The 18,979-nt window shown below is 59.8% G+C and overlaps 1 protein-coding gene across 1 annotated transcript; it reads right to left on the minus strand.

Moving 5' to 3' along the window:
- Positions 1–258: 258 nt before the first annotated feature.
- Positions 259–18,725, minus strand: SH3BP2 (SH3 domain binding protein 2). The gene is made up of 14 exons (XM_031664832.1): positions 16,649–18,725; positions 14,681–14,770; positions 14,313–14,452; positions 11,899–12,001; positions 10,080–10,197; positions 9,642–9,712; positions 7,938–8,026; positions 7,560–7,628; positions 4,872–5,526; positions 3,352–3,460; positions 3,052–3,107; positions 2,638–2,719; positions 2,134–2,184; positions 259–874 (listed from the first exon to the last, which is right to left on the minus strand). The coding sequence occupies exons 1-14, from the start codon at positions 16,813–16,815 to the stop codon at positions 713–715; spliced, it is 1,962 nt and encodes a 653-aa protein (XP_031520692.1). The 5' UTR covers positions 16,816–18,725; the 3' UTR covers positions 259–712.
- Between the last annotated feature and the right edge of the window lie 254 nt (positions 18,726–18,979).

Consider the following 18,979-nt stretch of genomic DNA (forward strand, 5'->3'; position numbering starts at 1 on the left):
AGCACTGCCCTGGCCTGACCGAAGGCAGCAGAACTAGTGCGTGGGGTGTGGGCTCCCAGCCCAGACTGCCCAAGTTTGGGTCCTGATCTGTTACTAGCTGTGAACCCTGGAGAAGTCACTCAGTGACCTGCACCCTGGAAGACAGGACAACCAACTCTTGGGGTTCCTGGGTACTGCTGCAGTCACCACTTGGACATCAGTGTGGGCACCCAGGAAGCTGGTCATCCCCTCCTTCCCAATCAAGCCCCAGCCACCAAGGCAAAGCTCACTGCTGCTTTATTGGAGGCAACAGCCCCTACTGGAGCCTGTGTCTTAGCGTTCCTCGGGGTCCCAGGGCCAGCCCCGGCCCCACCCAGCTGCCCTGGCCCTGCCGGGCTCCCAGCCCACTGTGGGGTGTGTGTGATGGGGGGACCACTGTTCTTGTCCTCGGAGCCCAGGCACGACTTGGTCCTGGGTTTCTGGGGTTGGGACAGGGCAAGTTAGTGTGGGGCAACAGAGTCCCCTCGTCCTCTGGAGCCTGGAGCCTGGTCCAGCCTTGGAACCCAGCCTGCTGGATGAGACTGGCAGGGTCCTACGAGATGTCCATCACAGAGGCCCTAGGCAAGCAGGGCCTTGCTCCTGCTCACCCTCCCACGTGGGCCCATGTCCATCTGTGTGGCCTGGGGTCAGGGCCCCTGTGACTGCCTTGGCCTGGCAGCCACACGGGCAGGCATCACCTCGGCCCAGAGTAGCCGTAGGGGTGCCGCAGCAGCAGGCTCTGGTGGCTGGGCAGCACGTGGGTGTGGTAGTGCTCCACCATGCTGCCCACACTCACAAACAGGACCTCGCCCTCCAGGTAGAACTTAGAGTCCTGTGGGGAAAGAAAGGGGGAGCATCAGCAGGGCCAGGCCACTCGGCGGCTCTAGGCCTCAGTCTCCCCGTCTGTAACACAAGGCAGCAGCAGCAACAGCAGCGTCAGGCCCCTGGCTGTCGGTGGTGCCCCCAGGGTGGCCTCCACATCGGGCCTGTGCTCTCCACATTCCCACCTCACTTCCCCTCCGTCCCCCGTGTCCAGGAGCCTGCACCCAGAGCACTGCAGACAAGGTCAGAAAATGAACCTAGGGACCGGGCCAGGCACAGTGGCCCATGCCTGCAATCCCAGCACGGTGGGAGGCCGCGGTGGGAGGATTGCTTGAGCCCCAGAATGTGAGACCAGCCTGAGAAAGACAGTGAGACCCCTGTCCCCGCGAAAAGAAAAAGACAAGATCAGCAACCCAGGGTCTACGGCTGACCATCCATCCCCACTAGGGTGAGTGGAGGACAAAGCTAGGCCAGGAGAGGAGGGAGGCTGAGCAGGAGCGGGGGAGGGTGGCATCCCAGAGGTGCCATTCTCAGTCTACCTGCTGCCTACACCCAATCAGGGAGATTCTGCTCTGCCTCTTGCCAAGCCATGCAGCCAGGGTCCCTGTCCCACTCGGAGCCCTCTCACCCCCTTACCCCCTCACCCCCTCACCCCCTCACCCTCTCACCCTCTCACCTCATCCTGCCACTCTCTCACCCTCACCCCCTCACCCTCTCACCTCACCCCCTCACCCCTCACCCCCTCACCCTCACCTCACCCTCTCACCCCGTCACCCCTTCATCCCCTCTCCCTCACTCCTCCCACCTCTTGCTCCTTATCGACGATTTTGACGCGGATTTTTATCGGATTGACGTGATTTGAGTGATTTATCGGATCGCGGATCTTTTGATCGCAGATCTGATCGCTGATTTCCGGATCGTGATCTTGATTTTGATTCATGGATTTTGATTGACGCATGATCTTGATGGACGCGATTTCGCTGCGGATTTGATTTGCCGGATTTTGATGACGCGGATTTTGATTTTGATTTATTTGATGCAGGATTTGATGGTTCCGGATGGCGGATTTTGACGCGGATTTGATTGACGCGGATTTTGATTTGCCGGATTTTGCCATGGATCCTGTGATTTGTGACGCGATTTTTTTGATTTTACGTGATTTGATTTGATTCGATTTTGATGACGGATGATTTGATCTTGATGATTTTTGGATTTGATTTATTTGATTTGATGACGCGGATGATTTGAATGAGTGATCTCGACTGTTTTATCTGAGGATAGCGTAAGCAGAACCATCATGGCCGGGGTCAGGCCCTCGGGGGGTGGGGAGGGGCCCCAGACCACCTGCATAGATAGGGACAGCGGGGACGACACTGGCAGCCCTCAGAGAGCCTCTGATGAGCAACAGCTCATAACCACCAAAAACCACTCCGACACACCTGGGAGAGCATGGCTCAGTGAGGCCACAGCTTCACGCTCGGAGGGACACGGGCAGACCGGGCGTTCCCACTGCCCCATGTGGCCTCCCCCACCCCGAAGCATGAGCCCTACCCCACCCGAGTCCTGGCCCCCACTGGGAGGTGGCCATCATCGCCCCCAATTTGCAGATGGAAATCTATTAGGGAATAGATTAGGGGGTGCTGCTGGGCAGAGAATTTAGCTGAGACACCAAGTAAGAGTCCACAAGGGGAGTGGTCTAGGAACTGCGGAGTCCTGGGCCTGCCCACAGCCTGGGTGTGTGGAGAGCCAGAGAGGCCAACCGCATGGGGCCTTGGGGCATCTTCCCCTGGCGCCTACCTTCCCCGACTTGGTAGAGGAGTTCCGGATGCAGTAGAGTCCATCCTGGGGCTCTCCCCGGGGGCTTGTAGCCTTGAACAGCCTAAAATAAGACAGTCATATTGGCAAGTGAGCCCTTCTCGGGCAGCTTTCACAGGGACTTTCCCGCCCCGCTCCCAAGCCCGGCTTTCTGTCCTCTCGCTGTTGTACGTCTCAGGCGCTGAGTGTGTCGGGCTGCCGTGAAGCTGAGGGAAGCAGCCCAGCAGAGCCCTGGCCAGCCAGGGTGCCAGCTGGGCATGGGACACAGCAAGGGGGTCTACTCCTCTGGTTCCTTCTGCACGCAGGGCCATATACTTGTGCCAGCAACTCCCCAACACAGAAGCTAGTGAGAGGGACACAGCGGGGGACCCAGGGCATCCAGGGCTTTCTGCTGACCTTTCCACTTCGCAGGATTCCGTGGTGTTGATGAAGACCGAGTTGGGCAGCGGCACCTGCAAGAGGCTGACGGTGTCAGTGCCAACGTCGGAGCGATCCACCCACACCACCACTCCCCGGACGGCGGCCACCCAGTGCCAGGATCTGGGGCTTTGCATGGCGCTGTGTCCCCCCTAGGCTCCCGGGTTCTCGAGGGGTCCTTGCTCAGGATGGTCTGTGAGGGGCCACCCTGGCCTATGGCTCTCCCACCACCTGTCCCTCTGCTGGCCACTGGGACCTGGGCTTGCTGCTCAGCCTTGCCTTCTCATAGTCCTCGTCCGAGTCGTCCCCGCCAGCATCAGCCTGCGAGGGTTGCTGGGGCTTTTCAAAGGAGAAGCTCCTGAAGCTCTGCCCATCGGGAGGCGATCGCCTGGAGGGCGAGGCAGGGAGACGAAGGCAGGACCATTTCACTGTCAGACACAGGGACAGCCACCCTCTGCTCCCCTCCCCACTCCCCTCTGTGTGAGGACAGCAAGCTGCCTGCTATGGCCCCTGTGACCACAAAAGGCCCAGGACAACAGAGATCCGGGTAGGGCTCGTGCTGACTGCCCTGGGGTAGCAGGAATCGCCTGACACCTGAGTCAGGGGTCAGGGCTGCCACGGATGCTGGTAAGGGGGGCCCAGAGGCCCGAGCTCAGTGTCATCGCACCGTCAACAAGTGCTCTGGATGCTCGTGGGGAGGAGAAGTCTGGCCATGGCCAAATCACAGCCCACTCAGAGCTGCAGGGGAGTGGACGATGTGAACCAGATGAACAACGCAATGTGACCCCGAGGGACGCCCATGGCAGAAGCCTGCACACCTCCCTGTGTGGCTAGGTGGTCCCGCTCAGCAAAGCCTCCCAGGCTCCAGGGAGGATTCACGGGGCCACACCAGCATGGGCGGCCAGCCTGTGGCTGAGGCTGAGCCCTGGAACCGCTCTCCCCACAGTCATGGAAAACAGTGACTTCCAAACATCTGCACCTCTGCAGCCCTTGGTGAGCCAGAACCACGAGTGTGACAAGGGCTGCTCACAGGCACTTCCACGCAGGCAACAGGCATCTCAGAGGTGTTCCCAGAGCCCTGGGAGAAGGGCACTGTGGGCATTCAAGGGTGCGCGTGCGAACAGCACACCCATGTGAAACCTGCCCCTTTGCCTGCCAAGCAAGGCAGGAAGCCCACCTGGGGTCCCAGATGCCTCTGACCACAGCCATTGGTGTGAGTAACTCTGTGGGAGCGGGGGACAAACTGGTCTCCTGGCACTTCCCAGAAATAAAGCAGAAAGCATGTCAGCCAGACGCGGTGACTCACGCCCGTGATTCCAGCACTTTGGGAGGCCGAGGCAGGCGGATCACTTGAGGCCAGGAGTTCAAGACCAACCTGCCAACATAGTGAAACCCCGGTCTCTACTAAAAATACAAAAATTAGCCAGGCGTGTTGGCAGGCGCCTGTGGTCCCAGCTACTCAGGAGGCTGAGGCAGGAGAATCACTGGAACCCGGGAGGCGGAGGTTGCAGTGAGCTGAGATCGTGCCACTGCACTCCAGCTTGGTTGCCGGAGTGAGACCCTGTCTCAAAAAGAAAAAAACCCAAAGCATTCCAGCAAGCTTCAGGGCTGGCTCATGGACATGCTTCACGTTCCACCATGGCAGACTGGAGGCATCAGGGAACCTTCCTACCCCTGCACCTGGTACCCCATCGTGGGCTAAGAGTGCCAGGGGAGCGGGGTGGGCACAGTGCCCATCAGAGGCCAGGCCAGGGTCTCTGTAGCTGGAGGCAGGGCTTGCAGCCGCAACACAAACTCACTGGAGGTGGGGAAGCTGTGGTTTCTCTGGCCTGGGCAGGACTGCGGGCCGTGCCGTGGCCTCAGGCACTGGCAGCTTTAGTGCAGGAGGCCGGGGAGCCACGGGGGGCACAAAGAGTCCGGGCATGGCTGCCTCCCTTGGGGGATCCTCTTCAGCTGTCTTCAGGAACTTGGGCTTGTTGGCTGGCACAGGTGGGGGCTCAGATGTGGGTGGTCCTCGGGGGGACAGGTGGAAGGACTTGAGTTTGTCACAGTTTCTGGAGGTGGCAGTGGCCATGATGGCAACACTGGAAGTGGAGCAGGCCCCGTGGCCAGGGGTCCAGGGCTCCGGGCTAGGGCTGGCACTCTCCCGGAAGCAAGGGGGTTTCCGGAGGCCGGGCGCGGTGGGCATGGCGCCCAGAGGGGGGTCACTCATCCTTCGGGGGGTAGGAGGTACCCTGGGGCAAGGCTCAGCCCGCCTCGGGCCCAATGGCTCCCTCTTGGAGTCCTCAGCAGCTGGGCCAACATCTGGGAGGCCGTGCTTAGGGGGTGGGGGTGGCAGCAGGGGACCGGGGCCCTTGGAGGTAAAGGAGTGGGCCCGGGGCATGTCGGAGAAGGCTGGCTTCCTGGGCGTGGGCACTGGGGGTGGTGGGTAAGCCGGTGGGTGCGTCAGGGCATCTGTAGAGCAAAGAGACCCAAGTTGGACCCTGACAGAGACTGAGCCAACACTACTCTCTGCTGGCAGTGGTCAGCCGAGTCAACCAGGACACAGCCTGCCCACCCCCGCAGCCGGGCCAACCACCCACCCCCGCAGCCGGGCCAACCACCCACCCCCGCAGCCGGGCCAACCACCCACCCCCGCAGCCGGGCCAGCCACCCACCCCCGCAGCCGGGCCAGCCACCCACCCCCGCAGCCGGGCCAACCAGGAGTGCAACCCGCAGTAGACCCATGCCACAGCCTGCCCACCCCCGCAGCCGGGCCAACCACCCACCACCGCAGCCGGACCAACCAGGAGTGCAACCCGTGGTAGGCCCACGCCACAGCCTATCCACCCCCGCAGCCCAGCATCCAGGACTCCCATCCTGCCTTCCCCAGGGTCCCAGACCACCCACCACCCCCAGCCCTCCCCATTCATCCTCCCTGTGGCAGCCTGTGGCCGCTTCCTGAAGCCTAGAAGACACCTGAGGAGCCATCAGGTTCACAGAGGTGGAAGGAAGTGAAAGGAAGAGAAGTCAAGGAGGATCTCAGGGCTTGGCCGGAGCGAGAGGGAGGATGGAATTCCCAAGGACGGGGGACGGGAGCAGCTGGGAGGGAGGTAAAGGCCTGTGTTTGCTCAGAACATGTCCAGAAAGCTGGGAGATGCCAGGGGATGAGGGGTCAGAGAATGTGTGCAGAGTTCAGAGGTCCCAGCTGGACACGAGTCAGAGTCGGCAGCCTGCAGATGACCCAGGCTGTCACCCGGGGAATTCGGGAGAGGAATGAGGCCTGAGTCCCGGGCATCCCTCACGGGGCCAGCACAGCGAAGAGGGCCCTGGGAGCATGGGGCGCCTGGAGGACGGGCAGGCAAGGAATAGGGCGGGCGCCAGGCTGGTGTGGCTCAGGACTGAGCGCTGGAACTGGGAATGGGGAGGCCACAGGGATCCTGGATGAGAAATGTTTTGGGGAGAGGATGGAGGGGGTCCAGAGGGAGGGCGAGCGGAGCAGTAGCATGCAGGAGCACTGGTGGCTCCCAGGCCCATCTCTAGCCTCACTGGGCCGCAGCTCAGGGCTGGGCAGATGGAGTCCAGGCTCGCCAAGGCTGGGCCAGCCAGGCTAAGACAGGAGGGTGTGGGTGAGGCGATGGGCATGGTGAATACTGTGAGACGAGAGCTCTGCACGGAGGGAAACTGAGGCAAGCAGTCCACAGATCCTGGTGGCACTGGGGCCCCAGAGGGAAGGAGGGAGGGAGCGGCAGGAGAAGAGGGGCTGGATCTGGGAGCCTGAAGGTGGGAGGGGATGGGCGGCAGAGAGGACACAGGGTTAGGGACTGGGGTCGGCAGAGGCCAGGTCAGTGAGGACAGGAGGCTGGAAAACAAGGAGGCAGGGGCGGACACAGGGAAGATGGAAAGATCAAGGATCAGCCCCAGACATGAGGAAATTGACAAGATGAGGGGGCTGGAGAGATAATGGGTAGGGAAGAAGGGAGGGAGGGGACAGAGGAGGACAGAGGCACGTCCTCCCCACCCAGCTCATGCTTCCGTCATCCACATGTGACCACCTGTATCAGCCTGTCTCCATGACTAGGCCGTGTGCTGCAGGAGGTAGGTAGACACTGGGATGGGATGGGGTGTGGTGGGGCAAGGACCTGGTCTGCAGCAGTGTCCACACAAGCTGGCAGTCATGGGAACATGGACCTGCCCTGAGTCTGCGTGCTCCTCAACGTCCTTCCTTCCCCATGCTCATCCCCCAGCGCCGCCCTGGCTCCACCTGCCACTTATCGCCATGTGCCTGTCCTTCCTCCTGGGAGGTGGGAGGAGGAGACAAGCAGAGCCGGCAGCGGGTACACCTCTTCTGCTCCAATCCTCATAATACTTGGGCCACCACAGGGAAACAGAAGCCACCCAGAGCGGTACCTGGGCCAACATCCCTAGCCTCGGAGGGGCTCTGCTCCCAGTCTCAGCCCCTGCTTCCCACGCACCCAGAGCTCCCCAGGCCCACCTGCCCCACCTACCCTCAAGCCTTCCGGGTTCCGGGGAGTCGGGCTCCATGTAGGAGTCATCCTCGTCGTCATGCTCATAGTCTGCATGGGAGGGGCGGGGGGTGAGAGCCAAACTGGCCCAGGCCCAGTCTCCGAGCAATGCTCCATGCCTGGAGCTGAGTCCAGGAGGCAAGGGGTGAGCACCCACTGGGAGGACTGTGAGTCCAGACCCTGCTGCTGAAGGCCAGAACCCAGGGATGCCACTGCGCTCTGCCAAAGGGCCAGAGCAAGGAGCACAGACGAACACACCTCCCTCTCCTCCACAGCGGCCAAGAGGAGGGCTGGGCCCCTCACTGTCAGAGGCCAGGTGGGGAGAGGCGGATGGGGAGTGGACGCGGAGAAATTCCTCACCTTCATTGTCTGTGGGGTATGGGGAGAGGCTGATATCCACAGGCCGCTCGACTGCGCCGTAGAAGCTGTCCGTGTCTGAGCTGGAGTCGCTGCAATGCAGGGTGGGTTGGGGCGGACAGTGAACACCAGGCCTGGGAGGTCCCTTGATGCTCACACAAAGGTACACACAGGCACACGCGGATACACGGACAGATACACAGATGCACACACAGATATGCTGACAGACACACGCACGCACGGATAGGCTGACAGACACACAGATGCACACATGGATACACTGACAGACACACAGATGCACATATGCACACACATGCACACGCAGGAACACAGGCACACAGACATGAATATGTATGTACACAAAGACACAGGGACACGCACAGACATGTGGACACACAGACACAAGGACTCTGTCACACAGACATGGAAGTACAAGGATAAACACAGACACAGGACAAGCACAGATGTTCACACACAGACACGGAGCAACACACGGACATGCACACACACACACAGAGCAACACGTGGACATGCACACAGACACAGAGCAACACGCAGATATGCACACACACACACAGAGCAACACGCGGACATGCACACAGACACAGAGTAACACGCGGATATGCACACAGACACAGAGTAACACACAGACATGCACACACACACAGAGCAACATGCGGATATGCACACACACACACAGAGCAACACATGGACATGCACATACAGACATGAAGCAACACGTGGACATGCACACACAGAAACACGTGGACATGTGCACACACATGGTGCAACACGCAGACATGCACACACAGACACGGAGCAACACGCGGACATGCACACACAGACACGGAGCAACACGCGGACATGCACACAGACATGGAGCAACACGTGGACATGTACACACAGAGAAGCACGTGGACATGCACACAGAGCAACACGGGGACATGCACACAGAGCAACGCAGGGACATGCACACACAGTTACAAGGACAGACACGAGAACTGGAGGCTGTGGTGCCTCCTCTGGGTATCCCTCCTGGCCCACAAGGATGGCCGCCCTGACTGTGCCCACCTCTCCACCTGCTCCTGCCTCAAGAAGGCTTGGGCGACTCTGGGCTGGGTCCGAGGCAGGACAGGCTGGACCAGGGGCCAGGAGCTCGGGGTCAGGCAGGGACCTGCAGGGCAGCCTTGGGTGTGCCCAGCCCTCCCTGGGCCTCCTGTCCCCACCAGTGAAAGGACAGGAAGGTTTGTTCCCTCCACACCATCTCGGACCAGGCAGTCCCAATCCAGAGAGTAACTGCTGGGCACTGGGCCAGCTCACGGGGGAGGCTGCCAAGGCTCCGAATGCCCAGCAGCGACCCGCTGGGAGATTCATTCTGGTCTCACTCCGGGTGAGCCAGGGTGGGTGTAGGGGGCTGGGAACCCAAAGTGCCCAGCTGCTGCTGGTGGCAGATGTATAAACACACATGATCCCCTAACAGTAACTACCCATGGCAGCAACACAGAAAAGACGTGACAAGACAGGGCTGGAGGTAGACAGAAGCAGAGAGATGCATGCACACCCATACGCGGGGCCCGCCTGGCATCTCCCGGAAACTTTTAAGGAGAGAATTCTATGCCAAGCCCGGGGCTGGGAGGCGGACACCCGGGTCAGGCCCAGGCGCCCCAGGGGCCCTCACTGCCTGGCACGCCCCGGGCCCGGGCTCACCTGGTGTCCAGGGGCAGGTCTCTCTTTTCGTGGAAGTGGCCAATCTCCCTGCGCAGCAAGGCCATCCAGCTCTGCAGGTCAGCGGGGCTGCGGTGGGCACGGTGCCACCAGGGTGGGCCCCACCACACCCCTCCACCATCGCTGCCCTGCCTGCTCTGCTGTGACTCCCAAGGTCAGGGGAGAAGACCCAGCTGGATACAGCATGGCTGTGTGGTTCCCCTCAGCCCACAGGGGCACCTCCCAGGACAGCACGTTCCTTGTGTGGGCGCTGGCACCAGTCTCTGGGCACGGGGATGGGGCTAGGGGCGGTGCCCACCCAGCTGCCTGTGTCCTGGCCACACCTCCTCCTTGCTCGGGGCTGAGAGGCCAGAGCCCCGGCACCAGCAAGCCCCCGAGGCGGGTCCAGCCTGGTGCCTGCAGGCCCACACCCCCAGTCACCTTGCGCTCGTCCTCGGAGGAGGCCGAGAAGAACCACGTGCGGTGCTTCTTGCTGATGTGGATGATCTTGAAGGGGAAAACGTTGTTGGACGTGGTCTCCTCGGCCGCCCGCATCACCCTGGGGGCACAGCGCCAGGGGTCACGGCCTGGTTCACAGCTGTAGGGATGGCCTTCCCACAGCCCCCACCCGTGAACGCATCTCAGCACCAGCACCACGCCCCAGCGGAAGCGGGCAGATCAGGGTGGGCCCGGGCTGCTGATGCTCCCGGTAGTGAGCTTCATGCCCAAGCAGGCATAAGGGGGCATGGAGGGGCGTGGAAGAGGGGTGCTGCGTGGGCTTCCTAGAGGCAGCAGTGCACAGGAGACAAGGACACACCTGCCTCGATGCCCGCCAATGCCACTTTACATGGACGCCACCCTCCCACCTCTGGCCCCACTTGCCAAGGCTTGCTTGGCCTGCCTGGGGGCCCCCACAGGGTTCCGTGCCCCTGCGGCCCAGCGGCAGCCCTGCATGCATTTCAGGGAATGACTCGTGGCTGCTCTGTGGCCCACTCACATGGCCAGAATGTGGGGTTTGCACTGAGATCACAAAGTGTATCATGTGGGAAGCCCTGCTGGTCAGGCACCGGGCAGGTGCACTTATATGGCCCATAAGAGAGCCTGGCCAGAACCCCTCAGGCCCAGCATTCCCTGATGGGCTAGACAATTCCCCGGGGCATGATTGCATCTGCCTCTGGGCCCAGGATTCACGGCATGGCTGGCACATGCTAGAGGCCAGAAGGTACTGTGTCTGTCTGTGGAAAGGGAATGCCTTTCCCCAGGGGACTCCAGAGCTCTGTGCCAGCCTGGGGGCCTGGCACGGGGCTGGGTGCTCTAGCAAGGCTGCCCTACCAGGCCTGTGGCCAGGGTGCAGGCCGGGGCCTAGAGTCACTCCGAAGGCCCCAGTCCCGCTACCGACACCATGTGACCCTTGATTCCTCATAGGCAGGAGGGGCTGAGCCCTTAAGGCGTGCTAAGAGGCATAGATGAATGCTGTGGGGTGCAGGGCTCTGGTGGGGTGGCACCCAGAACCAGAGCTGGGTGCCAGCATTAACTCTCTGCGTGGGACCCAGGCCATAGGCTGTGCCAACGCACTCCCCCACCCACCTGCCACCTGGCCACCGCCCACCTGTCACCTGGCCACCACCCACCTGCCACCTGGCAACCGCCCACCTGTCACTTGGCCACCACCCACCTGCCACCTGGCCACCGCCCACCTGTCACTTGGCCACCACCCACCTGCCACCTGGCCACTGCCCACCTGCCTGTTAGTGCAGAAGGCCTTCTAGGGCACCTCATGGCCCATCACTGGATAGAGCCCAGCCCAGGACATGTGTGAAGCTGGAAACTGATCCCAGCCTGGGAGGACCCTGAAGCAGGGGATCCTGGGGCCGGGCCAGAGTTTGGGACAGGGCCTGGGCTGGCTGGGGTCTGGGCTGCCTGGAAAGAGGCCATGGTGGGTGAAGGGGCAAGGTTGGCAGAGGGGAAGGATGCAGAAGTCACTGGGTGGTGGCCAAGTGGAGACTCTGGAGAGCAGGCTGTCCAGGCCCCTGTGACCTGTGCACGAAGCCACAGGAAGACCCTGGTACACCCAAGGTCCTAGGCCTGAGGGCAGGACCTATGGAGAGGGTGAGGCACCATGGAGGCTAGGCAGGGAGGGCAGGGGATGGGCACGAAGGCTGCTTCAGGAAAGCACTTTCCTTTAGGCCCAGCCAGGGCTCTGCTGGGAGGGACCCGCTGGCTGTGGGGGCCTGAGGTCAGCAGGCAGGTCGGCACTTACCGGTTATAGCCACTCAGGGAGAAGGCACCCTGCGGGGAGGCGGAGGTGCTGCTCTTGAAGTAGTAGACGCAGCGTTTGTGGATGATGACAAAGCGCAGGGGCCCTGTGGGAGGTGGCAAGAGCAGGAGGGTGAGCCTGGAGGGGTGGTTGCCAAGACCCCCTGTGAGGACCCTCTCCAGGGCAACTTGGGGCCAGGCCTCCTGCCTCCAAGCCTCGCCAAAGGGAAGAGCAGGGAGCAAGGTAGGCATGCTGCCCCCTCCCCAGGAGCCCAGTCTGGGGCCAAATAAGGAAAAATGTGTGGTCATACCGGCTAGCCCGAGTGCCACTTGAAGGCAGGCCTGGCTGCCCACAAAGAGGGGGTAGATGTGGGAGGCTGTGTGGAGCCACCACGAGGAAAGGCAGAGCCAGGACCAGAGGCCCAGGGAGGCCACAGCTGACTTGCTAGGTGCTGCAGGGCTGTTGGAGGCTCCCTCTACATCAGAGCTAAAAGACGGGGGCTAAGGCCAGGCGCGGTGGCTCACACCTGTAATCCCAGCACTGTGGGAGGCCAAGGTGGGCAGATCACCTGAGTTCAGGAGTTTGAGACCACCCTGGCCAACATGGTGAAACGCCATCTCTACTAAAAATAAAAAATTAGCCAGGTGTGGTGGCGCATGCCTGTGATCCCAGCTACTCAGGAGGCTGAAGCAGGATAATTGCTTGAACTCAGAAGTCAAGAGGTTGCAGTGAGCCAAGATCACGTCACTGCACTCCAGCCTCAGTAACAGAGTGAGATTGTCTCTAAAAATAAAAGATGGGGTGAGCCTGAGCAACATGTGAAACCCCGTCTCTACAAAAAATACAAAACTTAGCCGGACGTGGTGGCATGCACGTGTAGTTCCAGCTACTTGGGAGGCTGAGGTGGGAGGATCACTTGAGCCCAGGGGCTGCAGTGAGCTATGTTTGCACCACTGCACTGTAGTCTGGGTGACAGAGTGAGACATAAAAATAATAAATAGGCCAGGCATGGTGGCCCATGCCTGTAATTCCAGAACTTTCAGAGGCTGAGACGGAATCACCCGAGGTCAGGAGTTCGAGACCAGGCTGACCAACATGGTGAAACCCAGTCTGTACTAAAAATATAAAAATTAGCTGGTCATGGTGGCACATGCCTGTAATCCCAGCTACTCAGGAGGCTGAGGCAGAATCGCTGGTACCTGGGAGGTAGAGGTTACAGTGAGCTGAGATCACGTCACTGCACTCCAGCCTGGGCAACAGAGCCAGATTCCATCTCAAAAAAATAAATAAATAAATAATAAAAATAAATTAAAAATAGGCTGGACGCGGTGGCTCACACCTGTAATCCTAGCACTTTGGGAGGCCAAGGTGGGTGGATCGCTTGAGTTCAGCAACTCCAGGCCAGCCTGGGCAACATAATGAAATTCCATCTCTACAAGAAACTTAGAAAAAATTAACAGTGCATAGTGGCATGCCTGTAGTCCCAGCTGAGGGGACCACCTGAGCCTGGCAGGTTGAGGCTGCAGTGAGCCATGATCGTGCCACTCCACTCTGGCCTGGACAACAGAGCAAGACCCTGTCTCAAAAAAACAAAGTAAAAGAGGGAGACTCAGGAGCCCAGAGAGTTTGCCAGTGAGGGGCCACTGGTATGGGGCCACCCCTAGGTGGAAAGTTACACTGAAACCACCCCAGCTCCACTGCCCCAGCCCTGAGCAGCGCCTCCCAGGCTGGGTGACAAGCCAGTTATAGCTCCTCCAAGGAGGCTGTCTGTGCAGAGGAGAGCAGCTCAACCAGTGCCCTCAAAGGAACGAATCAGTCCAGCCTGGACATCTCAATCAGGTGGCCCGGCCAGGGAGCCCCTGGCAGAGAGTACTGCTACTGCAAAGGCACGCAGCACCTGCTGCTCAGGCCCTGATGCTCTTGGCCTTCAGTATCTCAGCATTTGGCCATCTCCTGAGCCTGAGGGCTGCTTCTTCCTCTCAGCCAGCTGTCCTGGGGGCCAGAGCCTGGGTCTTGTGCAGCTCCAGAGGTCCAGCACCCAGCCAGGACTTGACACATAGGTTCACTGTGGGCCAAGTGACCAACTAACTCGCTGAACACTCATGGATTCAGTGAGGGCAGCACCAGAGGCCAGACCTACCTGGCCACCTGTGGTCCCCGGGTCCTGGCTGCAGGCTGCAGCTCCCCTTGCCAGCTGGCCAGCAGTGTGCACCACCCTGAACCCTGCTACAGTCCTGGGGGCTAGGGAGGTCAACCTCTGGTTCTCCAGGGGTGCCAGCCACCAGAGAGGGAACGGGAAAATCCAGAGGGCCCACCACGTGAGGAAGCAGAGGCTGAGAGGATGCTCACGTACATGTACATGGCCAGCCCTGCCCCCACGCCCTCCCACTGTGCTCCCTGCCACCCTGGGGACTCACATTTGAGCAGCTGCAGCTGGGTACCGCCCTTCTTGTGCAGGTAGCCAGCCTTGGCCACGCCCCCAGGCATGGTTAGCAGGTTCTGGGCACCAATGGCCTTCATAGGGACAGGCCAATGCATCTCTTCAGCCGCCATGAAGCTGCAATAAAGAACAAAGGCATGAGGCTCAGCTACGGTCAGGCAAGAGATGGCTGAGCCAGGGCGCTCATGGGGACACTGCCAAGATCCAGGACACAGCATGGAGGGTGGGGCCATGACAGGCAAGGAAACCCCTTTTCTGAAGGCCTTGGGCTTCCGGGTGGGACCCCAAGGAGAGACAGAGCCACCTGGTCCACTCAGTCAGCCCCTGGTCCACTCGGCCACACACCTGACCCCAGGATCCTGAGCGCTACGTGCAGCCCTTTCTCTCCACTGGTTCATTCTGCACACAGCAACTGAGTGCAAGGCCCCGTGGGGGCTGGGCAGAGATGAAAGAACTCAGAAAACCCCAGCCCAGGTAAGTCAGACTTCAGGCCATAACTACTTCAAGTCCCAGTGCCAGATGAGCCTATAAGGGGCCTAGACAGGAAGAAGGCAAGTGAGCAGCCAAGAGTCCCCAGTTCCCAGGTCAAACGACCTGGACTCCCGTCCTGGGAGAACCCAAGACTCAGTTGCTGGAGAACAGAGTGGATACCCTGCCCAGCACCCAGCACACTGTGGTCAGCAGTGGCCGTGACCACCATTTGGTGGGTTGGTTGCTATTCACCCCACCAGCCCAGGATATCACTGCCATTCCCTCTGAGCCCAAGCAAGGACCACACAGTCAGTGGAGGACCAGTGACTGCCTTGGGGCTAACCCAGGCCCACCAGACCCAACGTCATGCCCTGCCCCCTACTCCAGCCCCCCTTACTCATGCTCCAGCTGCTCTCCTTGAGATCCACCATGGTGTTTAATGCTTCCTCCTCTGCCTGAAATGACCTCCACCCCTTCCCATGCAGAGAACTTCTACTCATCCATCAAGACCCAGGTTGAGAGTCTCCTCTTCTGCTAGGCACCCTCACTGCCCACTTAAATCCAGCATCTTCCTCACCTCTGATCCCAGTGAACAGTACCCCCACCCTGCATTGTTTGGTCTGTGCCTGCCCTCATTCCATCCTGCGTAGGTCCCTCCTGGGGCCCCAGTGGAGTTGGATGGGAGCAGGCCTGTGGCCAGTGTCCTGTTAAGCCCTTAATGGAGCAGCTAAGGTCAGATCCAGATGCCCAGTGGGGCTGGGACTGGTTCCACTACAGCTCCAACCCCAAAAAACACACATAAAGAAAACTAAACCAGGGCAACATAGAAAGACACCATCTCTAAAAAAAAACAATAATTTTTTTTTTTTTAATTAGTCAGGCATGGTGGGGCACATCTGTAGTCCCAGCTGCTCTAGGAGGCTGAGGCAGGAGGATCACTGGAGCCCAGGAGTTTGAGGCTGCAGTGGTCTATGATCATACCACCACACTCCAGCCTGGGCAACAAAGCGAGACACTGTCTCTAGAAATAAATAAAACAGCCAGATACAGTGGCTCACGCCTGTAATCCCAGCACTTTGGGAGGCCAAAGCAGGCAGATCACTTGAGCTCAGGCGTTCAAGACCAGCCTGGGCAACACATAGAGACCACCATCTCTAAAAAATAATTAGTTGAGCTTGGTGGTGCACACCTATAGTCCCTGCAGGAGGCTAATCCAGGAGGATCTATTGAGCCAGGAGTTCCAGGAGGCAGTAAGCTATGATTGGCCACTGCTCTCCAGCCTGGGCAACAGAGCTGGAGCTAAAAATAAAAAATTAAAAACAAAATAAATAAAAAGAAAAGTACTCTCCGCTTTTAGCAAACCAGCACAAGTGCAAGAGGACTTCTCCAAGGCATCAGGCTGTCTTCTGCCGGCCTCGGCCTGGGTCACCCGGCTGGACCCCACCAGCTCCTTCTGCACCCAAAGCCAGCCCCTCTGGGCGGGTCCCAGCCGCAGGGCCCCCAACCACAGGCCAAGGTTTGGAACAAAGGCGCCGCCACACCCCAGCGCTCGCCCTACCGCGCTCGGCCCAAGGGAGCTCCACGCAGTGGGGATGGAGGAGGGAGCCCCGTGCCCGGTCCGCCCGCGGAGAGCTGCCCGCAGACCGACAAGCCCCGTGCCGGCCTGAGCCCCCCACCCGCCAGCTGGGACGGTCCACGCCCGCCTTTGTTCCCCCAAGAAGCGCGTGGGCGACCAGCAGCGCCCGGGGCTCGCGGCCCGGGTCCAGGGAGTCGGGGCGCGGGGTCCAGACCCGGAAGCTAGAGGCCCGCGTCCCGGAGTCGGGGCCGGTGCTCGGTACTCACGGCGTCCACGCGGCGGGCACGGCCGGCTTCCCCGGGGCGGTCCACGCCCGCCTCCCCTGCGAGCACCGGCACGGCCCCGGGCCGCGCCCCCCGGCCGCCGCCGCCTCATCCCAGGCGCCCGCCTCCCGCCGGCCCCAGCTCCGCGGCCGCGGCCCGGAGCCCGCCATGCCCGCCGCGCCCGCCGGCCCTGGCCCGGCAGCCGCCGGCTCCTCCCCTCTCGGCGGGGGACGGGGCGGGCAGGTGAGGATCCCGGGCCCGCCCCTCCCGGCACCGCCCCCTGCTGCGTCACCGTGCGCGGCCGCCCCCTGCAGGCCTCAGTTTCCCCACGCTGCAAGGAGGGTGGTGGGCGCTGGGGACAGGAGGCCCACATCTGTCGGTGCAGCCTGGAATCAAGAAGCCTTCGATGCAAACGAAGCCTCCTGCTCCACTCCCCCAGCACCTGCGAGTCCACACAGCTTGGTTGGAAATCCACGGCGGGCACGAGAGCCTCGGCTCTGAGGCCCTGCCCAGGTCCCATCTCGTCCGGCCCTTCTGACCAGCTCCCTCGGGAAAGTGGCCTCTGTTAAAACTGCACCTGCACGGAGGGCGGCAGCAGGGCAAGGGATCTGGCACGTGCCCCGCCCTCACCTCAGCTTCCTGCGGGACTCCTTGGGCCTTCAGCCCCAGATTCCCCAAGGAGCCAGGGGTCTGGTCCTTGGCACCTCCCACCTGCTTGCCCATATGCAGGCGCCTCACCCAGGAGAGTCCCCTGGGGTGGCAAAAGGCCAGCAGAGGCCCTTGCTGGCCTCCCAGGCATCCTGCCTTCTCCATCTTCCACCTGCACACAGGCTGCCAGCAAGATGGACCAGGTACAGGTGTGGCTCTATAAGCCTGGGCCTGACCTCACCTAGCTGTCCATCTGGGGCACCCACCCTGGTTTCAAGGCCCCACCTCAGGCCCACTCTCTGGGCTTCCCACTGCACCCAGCTTTCAAGGCTCTGTCCCATCTCTGTGCCCTTGTCTGGCCTGCCTCAAGGCTCCCACCTCCTTCCAGCCACCCTGCCAGGCCCCTCTCCATTGCCTCTTGGCAGCCCCTTCCACTTCCTCTCCTCAGGCCTCCCGGGCCTCCAGCCCCCCACCCAGCATAGAATCAACATGCACACCATTCCCATCACTGCTCAGTGCTAAACCTCTAGGGCCTCCTCATGCCAAACTGGCCCTCCCTGATTCAGTCACTCCTGCCCTCTACCTTCTGTGCTCCTATGCCAGCCGGACCCTATGGCTCCAGTTACCTAAATCGAGCAAGCACCCACTTGCAGGCCTCAGCCCATGCTGTTGCCACAGCCTAAAGTTGAAATTGAACTAACCCAGCCCTCAAAAGTTGGCTCAAAAGAACACAGCTCCTTCACAAATTTCCAGAAAATAGAAGAGGAGGGGAACTCATTCTATGAGGCCAGCATTATCCCAATACCAAAATCAGACAAAGACATCACAAGTAAACTACAAACCAATATCCCCTATGGATATAGACATAAACATCCTCAACAAAATACTAGCAAACTGAATCCTGCAACATATAAAAGGGATTCTACACCAAGACCAAGTGGAATTTATCCCAGGAATGCAAGGATGGTTTAATATTCAAAACAATGAATGTAATACACCATATCAATAGAATAAAGGACAAACAACCACATGATTTTGACAGATGAAGAAAAAGTGTTTGACAAAATTCAACACTCTTCCATGATAAGAACAGTCAACAAACCAGGAATAGGAGGGAACTTCCTCAGTCTGATAAACGGATATGTGAAAAACCCAAAGCTAACATACCTAGTGGTAAAAGACTGAAAGCTTTGCCCCCAAGAACAGGAACAACTAAAGAATGTCTGCTTTACTTCTATTCAGCATAGTACTGGAGATTTTGACCAGAGTAATTAGGCAATAAAAAGAAATAAAAGGCATCCGGAATGGAAAGAAAGAAGTGCGATTATTCACCGATTAGATTATTTTACATACAGAATATTCCAAGGAATCCACTTAAAAATTATTAGAATAGCCAGGCGCAGTGGCTCACGACTGTAATCCCAGCACTTTGGGAGGTTGAGGCAGGTGGAATACCTGAGGTCAGGAGTTTGAGACCAGCCTGGCCAACATGGTAAAACCCCATTTCTACTAAAAATACAAGGTGGCAGGCACCTGTAATCCCAGCTGCTTGGGAGGCTGAGGCAGGAGAATCGCTTGAACTCAGGAGGTGGAGGTTGTAGTGAGCCGAGATCGCGCCATTGCACTCCAGCCTGGGGGACAAGAACAAGATTCCATCTCAAAAAAAAAAAAAAATTAGAGTGAATG

Source organism: Papio anubis, chromosome 3, assembly GCF_008728515.1.
Source record: "Papio anubis isolate 15944 chromosome 3, Panubis1.0, whole genome shotgun sequence".
Classification (NCBI taxonomy): Eukaryota; Metazoa; Chordata; class Mammalia; order Primates; family Cercopithecidae; genus Papio; species Papio anubis.

Bases quoted from the DNA above. Each gene is read 5' to 3' on its own strand.
- SH3BP2 (XM_031664832.1), bottom strand. From the start codon at position 16,815: ATGGCGGGCTCCGGGCCGCGGCCGCGGAGCTGGGGCCGGCGGGAGGCG. The intron at 14,453-14,680 runs GTGTGTGGCCGA...TCTTTATTGCAG, and splicing joins GCTCAGGATCCTGGGGTCAG to CTTCATGGCGGCTGAAGAGA. The intron at 7,629-7,937 runs GTGAGGAATTTC...CCTCCCATGCAG, and splicing joins ATACCCCACAGACAATGAAG to ACTATGAGCATGACGACGAG.